Below are 13,129 nucleotides of genomic sequence, written 5' to 3' on the forward strand. Positions count from 1 at the left end.
ACACAGGTAAACATCTTTCCGGTCTTCTCTGCTTTCGGCCAAGATTCATCTGACATCAGAAATGATACCCCTCGTTTTCCGTCTTCTGAATCAGCACAAATTTCTGGCGTTCCCCTGTAAAAGTACCACTGCAACCGTTTTTGAATTATCTTCAGCAAAATTGTACCTGTGAGTGATATAATGATACTGTTTGATAATTTCTACATTCTGTTAGAGTAAGACATGCTAATTACAACCTGCTTAACCTCTCTTTGACTCAAGTAGATAGGAATAGGATAATGGAACATTATAAGCAGGCACATATTTGTAGACAAAATAAGTGGTTTATTTTCCTATTCCTTGATTACAATTGCTACGTTTATAACAATGGTTGGTGTAGATGACAAAAATGTAAAATATCTGAAAGACACTATCTTTTATATTTTATTAAAAAATCATTTCACAGTTTCTGCATGGTAACTTCTAAACAAATAATAAAATAGGTGTCTCTTTGTAGTTACATATAAAATAACAGAATACAGAAGGAAGACAATATTTTATATAAAGTTAATATTTTTGTAGTAAGCAAATAGGGAGTTATAAAATGTTAGGCTTCATTATGTTGCTAATTTATACAAATGCAAAATAAACGTGAGAAGGAACAAGTGTTTTGAAATCCCACTCCTTATCATACTTGAAGAAACATATCAAGTATAAAGTCAAAACTATCTGATAATCAATGACTTATCATTCAACATTTCCAATGATAAACTTTATTGCATTTGTAGCTACTGTAATTTCACTGAGCGAATATAGAAAATAATCAACTGCAAGCTCTTCCTCTCTCCCACTTTTTCCATCTTCCAACTCATCCTGTTCTTCCCTTTACTATACTTCTTCCTTTTCAAAAAGGAGCCATAGAGAAATTTCTCTGCAGAACTAAATCACTTCCCAAAATTAGTACAGAAATATATCAGACTCAGTAAAAACAGTTTTAAAAGACGATCTTTAGATATATTAGAAGACAGAATCCAAATGTGAAATCCTGTGAAAACTTTGTAATATTATTTCATTTAGCTTATTGGATCCATTTATTTTTTTTTTGACTTTCCACTTTAGTGCCAAGTCTAATAAAGCATAGTTTTGCAGCTTTAGTACGTAGACCACTACAAAGCAAAGGGATTAAAGTCAACTATTGCCTTATGTTGACTGTTGTAGTAACTGTTTGAAGAAATCTATTAGGCTTATATAACATAATGGCTTGGTAAGAGTAGATGGAAAGTCCCGTTTTTATAATTTTTTTTTTTTTTTTACAATTTTTTCAGTGGTCTGCATAAAATATTCAGAAATTCTTTCAATCATGTCTTAAAACATTTGGCTCATGATTATACTGGCCAACTGAAGTACATTCTTTAAAAATAAAATGTGTTATTTGGCAGGCATCTGGGTACATGGACATTTGTGTGTTTTTATTTAAAGAAGTAATGCAAGAGATTTTTCGAAGATGACTTATTTTGCCCTCCCCAAAACTTTCACTTTTTGAAAAATGCATAATTACTTTTCTTTGGAAGTCATGTAGCCTACACATATTTTATAAAAATCACAGAATGTGGGAACATGGACGATCTATTATATATATATATATATACACACACACACACATCCAAAGCTATGCTATTTGACGTCATGTGAGTCTAAAATAGTCCATGATATAAGATTTCTCCCAGATGTCTTGCAGATTGCTCAACAGTCTACAGGCAGTCTCTGGGTTATGAACAAGATCCATTCCTAAGTCTGTCTTTAAGTCCAATTTGTAGGTAAATCAGAATAGGTGCGTACAGTTCTTATTTAGTGTCAGTTTGTGAAATGTTTGTCTTAGTATATAGTATACATTTTATCTTTCTGGGCATATAAAACACTTAACACTTCCAAACTGCACAGTGTTTTCTTGAGTGTCACAGAGTAGTGCATGGATTCGTTATTATGAGCCATTGTATGTATTTAACTCAAATTTTTAATATAATAGGCTCTACAGCAGTCTGTTCTTAAGTATGAGTCAGATGTTTATAATCCAGGGACTGCCTGTAATTGTCTTTGTTGCTTTTTTTCAGTGTCAGCCATTCAAACAATTGTGTTTGAATAACACTGTAGTAGGCATATGGGGAGTTATGAAAGGGGGCTTTATATTATCAGGTCGACAAGGTCATTATAATCTAATAATCTTTATAATATAATCAATCAATAAAGGCACTGATAGGGAGGAAGGATACAATAAATATTTATAACTATACTCGGCAGAGAGGGCACTAGAACACATTCTGTCTCCTTAGGGTGTGTATGTGTGTGTGTCTGAATGTAATGAACATAACATTATGGGAATTACACATAATGAGCTGTGTGGTAGAGATTGATGGAATGAATTTTAAACATAATTTTGGGAGAAAGGTGGATTTGGGTTAGGAAGAATGGCGAGAGTGTGGCTTGAATCAAGATGGTAGCGGGCAGTTGGCTGAACATGGAGCCATTTGGTAGAAGACCTTAAGGCATATGTTCACGAGTTTGAAGATGATGTAGAGGAGTACTGAAAAGCCACTATGGGCAGAGACATGACTGAAGTAACACTTCAAGAGGGTGCTCTTTGTAGCTGTAATTAAGAGAAATTGGGTGAAGATAAGGAAAAAGCTATGGTAAAGGAGGCTTATGTACAATGGTGGGTAGTAAAGGCTATTAAGACCTGGACTTGGGCTACAGCTATAGAATTATATTGAAAACTTAAAATCCAAACGTTGTATTAAAATATCCTTGGAGAAAAGATTTCCAAACATTTTGCCTGTTGTCATAGATACTTCCTGAACGAGAGGAGGAAAAATAATTCCAAGGGAACACGAGATGGCAGCAGTTATATCGCAGAAAGAGAGGTTGGGGAAAAAGATTTGAAATTATATTTAAAATAAAAAATATGTAGCACCTTATTTTTTATGTGTTATATTCCTTTCCAGTACAGAGATTAATCAGTCATCGGTTTCATGCTTCACAGCACATCTGAGATACATTCTGACTGTAGTAAAAATCCTACTCCATTACATGTGATTATTTCCTAAAATATAGCTGCTGCTGTTTTCTGCAGATTACTGTTCCTCTGTGTGATCTGAGGCAGAAGAGTTCTGTATGGTGTAAATCCGTTTTAAATGTTCCAGCATTGCTTTTTCTTCCTCTTCCAGTGTTTCATCGTTTCTCATTTCCCACCTAGAAGAAAAATCACATCTTAGTATTCTATAATTTTCATACAGTCAGCACTCTGCTGTTCAAGGCTTGACTATGTAGTCACTGGTATATTGAGGCAATTGTTCCTCCTTGGTGAGGTCTTATACTGTTTGCCTTTTGGGAAACGCAGTTCATTGACACAGCTTCTGCAGAGCGGGGCAGGGAGGCAGGGGAGGAAAGTAGAGTCAAACCGGCTCCACTCCAATATAAAGTTTTAAAGTATTGCTTTATATAAGGTTTTTGTACGTAGATACTAAAAAGTTATATTTAATATAACTACCTACCAGAATATACACACATATATACAATCTAGAATAAGCAGCAATTAATAAGCAAATATTTTTCAAAGTATCTTTCCTTTACAGATGATTTGCATGGGAGTTTTGTCAGGAACACCTTAGCAGCAAGAAGAATATTAAGCTAAATTGAATAGACTTTAAAGGCAAGTCAGTGTATTTCTAGAAATAAGATCAGATTTGAAATAATCAAGTTAAATCACCTCCCCCACCCCCTCCAAAAAGCAGCAGATTGTTAGGATTCTATACAGCATTTACTAAAACAGCAGTTAAAGGCTCTGACTCTGGGTTATTGGGAGAAATAGAATAAAATGCTAGGCTACAGAACTATAAATATATATAAACTTGTAAAGTAAATATTATTACAAATAACCCTGGTACATTTAAGTTTGGGTACATTTTAATAAATTCTCTATAGTCTGCATAGATTTCCTTTTGCCTTCCCTTACTCCTATTTCTACCAATCCCCAAGCCATCCACTTTGACGTGCTGTTAAAAAGGGATTTCTTAAACCAGTGCTGATACATCCTAAAGGAACCTCTGCTATCAGGGCCTCAAATAAACAGGACTTCTAACAATAAATTCACTGAACTGAATGTCCTTCAAAAGTCCCTTATTTTATTATAGTTAGAAATTTTTGATAACTGCCTGTCACAGATGAGGAAAGCATATCAAGTTTTTTTTTTTTTTTTTTTTTGAGGGAGAGGCAAGGGGAGTAGTTGTTTATTTTGTCTGAGTGGTGAAAACAAAGCCGGGACACTGCTATTTCCATAGAAACCTCCAAGTAGGATACCTGTTCCCACACAGATTTCCTTTTTGGAGGGCTTTGTTTGGTACACCCTGGTCATTCCTGGAGATAAAAAAACTTTACCCATTTTATATGGATGAATTTGAGCATCATGAATATACAGATTAAATTCAATCCCTCCCAAGTAGGAAAATACATAATAATAGAAAATATTTACTTGTATAACACTAACTATGGGTCAAGGAGCCCTGGTGGTTCAGTGGTTAACACTTGGCAACTGGCTGCTAACTGAAAGGTTGGAGGTTCCATAGTGGCTCCGAAGGAGAATTCTGTAAAGATCAAAACAGAGAACCAAACCCGCTGCCATTGAGTCAGTTCTGACTCATAGTTGCAGCTTTGGAAACTCTATGGGTCAGTTCTACTCTATACTATACAGTCTCTATGAGTCAGAATTTACAACAACAGGTTTGGGTTTTTTTTTTTTTTTTTGGTTTAACTGTGGGTCAGGAACTGACATATTACTTTTAAATGCTTGACATCCTTTTTTAAATTCTCACTACAATGTTATTATGCCCATTCTACAGATAAGTTAACTGAAGCATAGAATGTTGAAGTCACTTGCCCAAGTATCTTGCAGGATTTGAACTCAGGCCCTGGAGTCTGAGCTGTAAAACGCAATACTAAGCCTAGTTTTAAAACTGTTTTACTATTTTTACATTAATTACTGGTAAAAATAGTTTAAATATTTCATATTTTGAAGAATGTCTTTCTGACATTTCTGAAAAATGCCTGTCTTTCTTGGGCTGGATATTAAATAAAAGAACTTTCAAAGGATGATGTAAATACTCTTAAAAAGGAATCCAAGCATGAGAAACTAGGTTTGCCTTTTTTTCCTCCCATGTAAAGGTGTTAATATAGTACTGAGTAAATGAATTATTTTATGAATGTCAACAGAGCAAAATATGTAATATGCACATAAATATTTTGATCATTGTCTCTACTTGTGAAAATTAAAAGCACAGTCTCTTTGCTTCGTTAAAAAAAATCTGTATAATTAATGTAATTTAAATGAATTGTATACATAATAGAATCCAAGATAAGGATTCTGAAGCTTCATGACAATTACAGGTGCTTCATTGTATAATTGAGCTGTTAGTAATTAATGATATTAGGCAAAGTTATTTACCTACTACAGTCTTCTTAAATTTGCTTTGTGTTTATTAAGAAGAAATAATTTCATAAGAGAATGAAAAATGATGACAAAGATAGGTGAAAAATAATGTTAGAACTACATTTTTCCTAATAATTTTACCTTAATTGGATAAAAACATTAGAGTTTAGAGATTTGTAACATATGTATATTTACCAGAAGCGCTGTTACATTTCACCTCTGTGTGTTTTTGATGAAACATTTATCTCTAATTTCATCATAGTTTTAGGTCTTGTTAACCTAATACAGAAAGAGCTCAATTCTGTCAAAAAACTATTGGAAGAAATATACACTAATTTGTTAAACACAGTTGACTAGACATTCTACTCAAAATATCTAGGACTAGTTTTCACTGTATATTTAGATTACTATGATGGAAGCATGTCTCTACGGGAAACGAGTAAATTCTAGTTCTTTCTGCAAACCACTATGGGGTGATCACATTTTTTTTTTTTCTTACTTTGATAGCCTGCCTTCTTTCTGTATTGCTAAATTCCCAAACTGCCTATTATGGTAAAAGAACTGTAGCCTGATGCTGATTTCAGCTGATGTCTTAGTCATCTAGTGCTGCTGTAACAGAAATAACACAAGTGGATGGTTTACAAAGAGAAGTTTATTCTCGCACAGCCTACTAAGCTAGAAGCCCAAATTCAAGGCGTTAGCTCCAGGGGAAGTGTTTCTCTGCCAGCTCTAGAGGAAGGTCCCTGTCATCAATCTTCCCCTGGACTAGGGGTTTCTCCACACAGGAACCCTGGGTCCAAATGATGCGCTCTGCTCCCAGTGCCGCTTTCTTGGTGGCACGAGATCCTCCCTCTCTGCTTGCTTCCCTTTCCTTTTACCTCTTGTAAGATAAAAGGTGGTGCAGGCCACACCCCAGGGAAACTCCCTTCACATTGGATCAGGGATGTGACCTTAGTAAGGCTGTTACAATCCCACCCTAATTCTCTAATCTTGCCTCATTAACCACAGGCAGAGATTAGGATTTACAATACACAGGAAACTTACAATCACAAAAATGAAGGACAACCACACAATACTGGAAATCATGGCCTCACCAAGTTGACGTATATTTTTGGGGGGCACAATTCAATCCATGACAGCTGGTGGCGGTGCTAATGTTTTGTCTTTAACCCTGATGAGCAGCAAAGTACCATGAGACCCTACAACCTTAACTATCCTCTGGAACGGGCTCCATCTCTATGGCTTCTGGGAGGGTAGACATGGGGCTTGGCTTGTCCTTGACTCTGAGTCCCTTCTGCTATCTATATACAGTAGGGACTCTAATAGCTGGACTGATACACTCTCAAAGAACCAGCAGTCACAGTCTTGCACACTAGCTCTGTTCAAGTTGACTTGGGTGTTCTCAGCATCGGTACACCTTTCTGCATTTAGACACACATTCAGACCTGGACCAGAGGTATCTGCCTGCTCTTCTGAATGTTATTTTAATATTAGCCAATGTTATAGATGGTGCAGGATTGGGCAGTGTTTCATTCTGTTGTACATGGGGTCACTATGATTTGGAACTGACTCAATGGCACCTAACAATGTTATAGAGCTCTTACATGCACAGGCCATGAGCCAAGAGCTTTCCGTGGATGCTTTTATTTAATCATTTTATTAATCTAACTACCCTATGAGGAGAGCCCTGTTCTTACCCCATTTTATAGATGAGAAAGCTGAGGGAAGACAGCTTAAAAAAACTTGCCTGAGGTCATTTAACTAGTAAGTGGTAAAATGGGATTCTAATCCAGGCAGACTGATTTCAAAGCCTGTGCTCTTGCTCAGCACACAATTGTGTTCACAGATTTTAGGTATTTTTTTCTCCTAGTTGAAGCCATAGTAAATGCCTCAGAGAACTTCTCACACACCAGACTCTGGCTCCTCCCCTGTCTGGCATTGGTTGCTCCTTCCTACAGTAAGTGCTTCCAAGATTTGCCTATGTACCGACCCGGATTATTAAATTTTCAGTCTAGACTCTGCTGGTCAGCCCTGTCCTGTTCACAGACAAATCTCATTGTGACCTGGTCCTGTATTTACTTTTCAACAAGACCAGCTTTCGCATAAATTTTAGCTTTAATATCAGCAAAGGCCAGAGGCCTAGTACCATTTTGGTTCAGATGCAATCAATCTTCCCTTTATAAGTTCTATCTGCCTCAAATTTATTATGAATCTAAAAATTCTTTCCTTAAATGTCATTCATATACTGAGACATTGTAGAATTCGGGGGCTTCTTTTTTTTTTTTTTTTTTTTAACTCCTGACTGTAAAATTGAGAGTATTTCAGAGTCTGCCTTCATCATAATGTAACTTCCCATATCAGGCTGCATAGGTTACTATGAGAGCACCAAGAAAGGCTGACTACTTACATTTGGAAGGTGAAGGAAAGGTTTCCCCCAGATGAAAATTCTCTATGCAAATAAGAATATTCCAGTGGATGTTACCTAACACATTGGCCCAAATATTAGAAGCCTTCCTCTGTTTGAAGCAGAGAATACCGCAAGAGAGATATTATGCTTGGCTATAGAGATCTTGACCTTTGTTTTCTTGAATCTAAGCATTTTGGTCAGTGATACTAGAAGACAGGACCCCTAGTATTGTCCTTCGACAGCAGAAAGCTTATACACCTAAGCTTTCAGAAATATGGATGACACATTTCAATATATAATAATTACCTCTGGGCAATAACAACAAATAATTAACCCTAAAAACCCATTTCCGTCGAGTCGATTACGACTCATAGTGACCCAATTAAAATTAATCACAGTTAAAAATCAATATGCACCTAATATTCTACCAGGGTAATTTTTATCTGGGGAGTTACATTTGCACGAGTGTATGTGGATGTATGTACACACATACATGTGTGTGTGAGACAGAGATAGAGACAGCGAGACACCTCAAAATAAAATCTTACTATAAAGCCAGCCTTTCAGTTCCATGAACACTTGGAGTTCCTCAGTGCTGTCTGTATCATAATTTTCCATTTCAAACTGGCCCTCATCATTCATAAGCATCTCATAAAGATGTAACTTGGCTTCTGAGTGTGAAAGAAGATCTGGATTGGTTTATGTTATATTGCATAATCCCTGCCATACACTACGAGGATGCTGCAAGAATAGGATGGACAATATAATGTTATGGTTAAGAGCACCAGAAGTGGTAAGAATACTGATATCCTGAAGACAACCTGGCTCTTCCTTATGCTTCAAAATAGAGAGACTATATATTTTCATACTCCCACCTTTTCTTTACCTTTCATTTATGCGATTGGTAGAGTTGTGAGAAAGAACTGAACGTACACAGTTTATTGCCTTCCCTTTCTCTTCTCTTAGGAGCTTCCTGTTTGCGGAGGCCTGCACTTTCAGTTATGCAATAAAGCTTGGTAGGGTAGGCTCTATGCTCATGCAGGATAGCCCTGCAGCCCTGAGGGGTAAATTCAATCCAGGGATGTCTTAGTTAGGATTAGGCTCAACTGCTAGTAATAGAGACTTCAGTCCAGTGGCTCAAACTCACGAGGGTTTAAACTCTCACATAAAGGAATGTTTGAGAAAGGCAATACGAGGCTAATACGGTGACTTTATAAATTCATCAGGCTCAGGTTTTCTTTCTCCTCTACCCCATTCTGTCTCATCATTTGATCCAAAATGGCTGCTGGAGTGCCAGACATTCCATCTGTATTCAGGCAGCAAGCAGAGAAATGGGCAAGAAGGGGAGTGTCTCTAACCTTTTTAAGAAGCATTCTAGGAAGTTCAATATAATACTTCAATTTACTGCTCATGGATTTACAATTTAGTAACACACTGGAAGGGAGACTGTAAAAATATAGTTTTTAAACTGAATACATTTCTAAACATTCTTCCCTAAGCTCCATTCTTTAGGTAGAGAATGGGTATTGGGAGGAAACTTGTAGTCTTTGCTGTAATGTAACCATCAGCAAATCTAAACTTATTCTCTGATCTAAGTTTATTAGTAATGAAGCCAAAATTTTGATCCTCTGTCTGACTCCTGCACATAACTCTCAATTGGTGGGAGAAGAGAGAAGAGAAATGGTTTACTGATATTCCTAAAATCCTAAATGCTCTAGAACAGCAGTTGGCAAACTACAGCCCATGGGCCAAATCTGGTCTGCCACCTGTTTTCGCAAATAAAATCTGATCGGAACATAGTGTTGTCAATGGCTGTTTTCACTCTACAATGTCAGAGTTGAGTAGCTATGACTGAGACTGCATGGTCTACAAGGCCTGAAATATTTATTATTTGGCCTTTTAAAGAGAAAGTTTGCCAACCTCTGCTCTAGAACAGTGGTTCTTACCTGTAGTGATGCTGCCTTTGTGTGGCGGGAACCGTGGAGGGCATTTTGGTTGATATTATGACTGGAGAGTGCTTCTAGGATCCAGGGAACAGAGATAATCCAAAATCCAAAACCAAACCTGTTGCTTCGAGTCGATTTCAACTCATAGCAACCCTGCAGGGCAGAGCAGAACTGCCCCATGGGGTTTCCAAGGAGCAGCTGGAGGATTCGAACCGCAAACCTGTTTAGCAGCAGAGTTCTTAACCAAATATGTGACAATTCCACAGAAAGAAGAGTTGTTTTCTCAAAATGTCAAAATTATCTCTGCTGAGAAACATTTGTTCTAGAATCTCCAAAACAATGTTGAATATTTATGGAATAGTAAAATAGTAAGCATCCCTATCTAATTCCTGATTTTAATTGAGATGGTTTCAGTGTTACACTGCTGAGAATAATATTTGCTGAAGAGTTGTTGTTGTTTTGCAGGTTTAGAGGCCAAGGTACTAGATTTGAATCCTATGCCCCCCACTTCCAAGCTGTGTGACCTTGGGCAAGCCAGGTAAAAGTGTACCTCTGTTTCCTTATCCATAAATTGGAGATAATAATTGGTGACCTTGTAAAGAGCTGTTTCAGTGGGGAAACAGAAAGGAAAACTTCACTTAAATGAATTCAAGACAGACTTCAAAGAGAAGAATCGGAGACCAACCACAGATCAGTGTTTCTCAAACATTAATGGCATTGAATCTAGGAGTCCTGCTGAAATGCAGTTTCTGATTCGTTAGGTTCAGAGCAGGAACTGAGAGTCTACCTTGCTACCAAACTCCCAGATGATGCCGGTGTTGATTGCTGGCTGATCATAATTTGGGGGGCAAAGAAGGAGAATCTTTCAGAAATTTTCAATCGAAGGCAGCAATAAAATGGAGGGGGTGAACAGAGTAAGTGGACAGGGATGTGAGATCAAGAGAAATGTTTTTAAAACTTTAACTATCATAGCAAGCATGCTTGTATGCCAATGGGAATGACCCAGAGTGGAGAGAGAAAAATTAAAGATGGAGAAGCGAAAGGATCATCGTTTGAACAATGTGCTTGAGTTTTTAACAGTACTTATTTCAAAGAGTTATGGGGAGGATGAAATGCCTAAATTCTTATAAAACACATAAAATAGTGTTACCGCTTTTTGGCATATTAGTTAAAGATTACAAATAGAAGAAAATATGACTAGGGTGGTTTAAACAAATATGCGGTTATTTTCTCACATAACAAGAAATCCAGAGATGGGTGACTGCTGGCATGAGTTTACTGGCTCAACTACAGCAGGGCTGATGTTTCTGTAGTTCTCTTGGCCTTCACCTCATGGTGCAAAGATGGCTGTTGCCGCATCAATCATTGTGTCTTTGTGTGATGCAGGGAGAAGGGGAAGAGACATGTGAGCTGCACCTGTCCCATTTTATTAGGAAAAACAAAACCTTTACCAGATTCTTCCTAGCAGATACTGAAGCCATACAGCCTATGTTTGAATCCTGGCTCTGCCACTCAATAGCTGTGTGATCTTGGGCAAGTTTCTTAACCTTAGTTTTTTCATATGCAAAATAAGGGTTGATAGAATTTTACATCTTAATGTGTTGTGGTAAAGAGAGGTAAGCTACAAATTTCAAGTGCTTCATAAAATGTTATTATTATATTTTATGAGATTCTAGTGGTTTCCCCAGAATTCCTATCTTGATGCCCTTTTTCCTGCCCATTACAATGTTTTATCTGATAAATTCTCTTTCTTATCAATATATGGGTCAAATGAACTTGCTATGTGTTACAGTGGTTTCATTCATTGTTTAGTTATCCACTTTTATGATCGTGTTGTCATTCCGTCTTGTCTTTCATGAGGGAGAAGTTTCATGCTAGTCTACTCTGTCAGCCTAGTGGGGCCAAAGTTGTTTTTGTTTTCCTATAATATTTTTGCTGTATCTTTCAAATGCAGTCTTTAATGATGGCATTTTCTCATATTATCATCATGTCTCCTGAAATACCAATAAAATACTTGAATATAAAGAATGCTAACTTGAAATAAGCCTCCTGAATTAATGTTATTATTAAACAGTTATGCAACATTTTATATTTACAAAGTGGCTTATAATTATTTATTAGTTAATTGTAGTGTTAAACAGCATTAACCATCTGGACAAATTAACGGTTTCAAATTGTCCTACCAGTTGGTAGCTGAGGAATACAAAGTTGAGTCATATTGGATTTTATTTCCCTAGAACAAACCTTTTTGTCCTTCTCCTCTACGCAACATAGCCCACACTGGCTCCAAAGGGAGGTTCAAATCAAAGGGGAAAATGTGTTCTCTTCCTCCTCCTATCCTGCACCTGTGGACTTTCCTCAGAATTTAGTGTTAGACAAGCTTCTCTTCTCCATTGGAAAGTTCCACATTGACTCCCACTCATTCAGCTGTTGTCTCTGCATCTGTGATTCATCTGTCTCCCGATCTGTAATTCCATATTTTGAAGCTCATTTGTGCCCCAAGCTCTCTAAATTCAACTTCTTGATGGTCATTTTCACTTCCATTCCCATTATATTCATATTTAATTAAGTTGCTCATACTGATCATTATCCCCATCCTCTTTCAATAACCCAGGGTCTAAACTTCAGAAAGTATCTATGCTCCCACTGCCTATCTTGCTCACACAGTCAGTTACCAGTTAAGGGACAACTTACTCTGGAATCATTCTCATCTTTATCCCTTCTTTTCCACTCCCATGACTATTAGTAAACAGTTTGGGTGCTCGTGATTTCAGTGCCTAAACAGGCAGTATTCTCCTAACTGATCTTCCTGCTCCCACTGACCTCATGCTCTGATCCCAATCCTCACATCACTGCTTGATCACTCTTTTTAGCGTGTGTTGTTGTTATTAGGTGTCGTTGAGTCGGTTCCGACTCACAGTGATCGTATAGTACAACGGAACAAAACACCATCTATTCCTGCACTATCCTCACAATTGCTGCTATATTTGAGCCTATTGTTGCAGCCACTGTGTCAATTCATCTTGTTGAAGGTCTTCTTCTTTTTCACTGACTCCCTGCTTTATCAAGCATGACGTCCTTCTCCTGATAACATGTTCAAAGTACATCAGATGAGGTCTCGTCATCCTTGCTTCTAAGGAGCATTCTGGTTGCACTTCTTCTAAGACAGATCTGTTTGTTCTTCTGGCAGTCCATGGTAGATTTGCTATTCTTCACCAACACCATAATTCGAATACATCAGTTCTTCTTCAGTCTTCCTTATTCATTGTCCAGCTTTAGCATGCAGTCTGTTTGCTGAGCAAATAATTTGAGAAGCTG

The 13,129-nt window shown here is 37.2% G+C and overlaps 1 protein-coding gene across 1 annotated transcript in view; it reads right to left on the reverse strand.

Annotated features, from left to right (window-relative positions):
• Positions 1–501: 501 nt before the first annotated feature.
• The window catches only part of KIAA0825 (KIAA0825 ortholog), a 445,920-nt gene continuing 433,292 nt past the window's right edge, over positions 502–13,129 (reverse strand). Inside the window, exon 21 of the mRNA XM_049867904.1 lies at positions 502–3,225. Coding sequence (XP_049723861.1) covers positions 3,108–3,225 — 118 coding nt within the window. The 3' untranslated portion in view covers positions 502–3,107. The remainder of the gene's footprint in view (positions 3,226–13,129) is intronic.

The sequence above is a fragment of the Elephas maximus genome, chromosome 2 (genome assembly GCF_024166365.1).
Source record: "Elephas maximus indicus isolate mEleMax1 chromosome 2, mEleMax1 primary haplotype, whole genome shotgun sequence".
NCBI lineage: Eukaryota > Metazoa > Chordata > Mammalia > Proboscidea > Elephantidae > Elephas > Elephas maximus.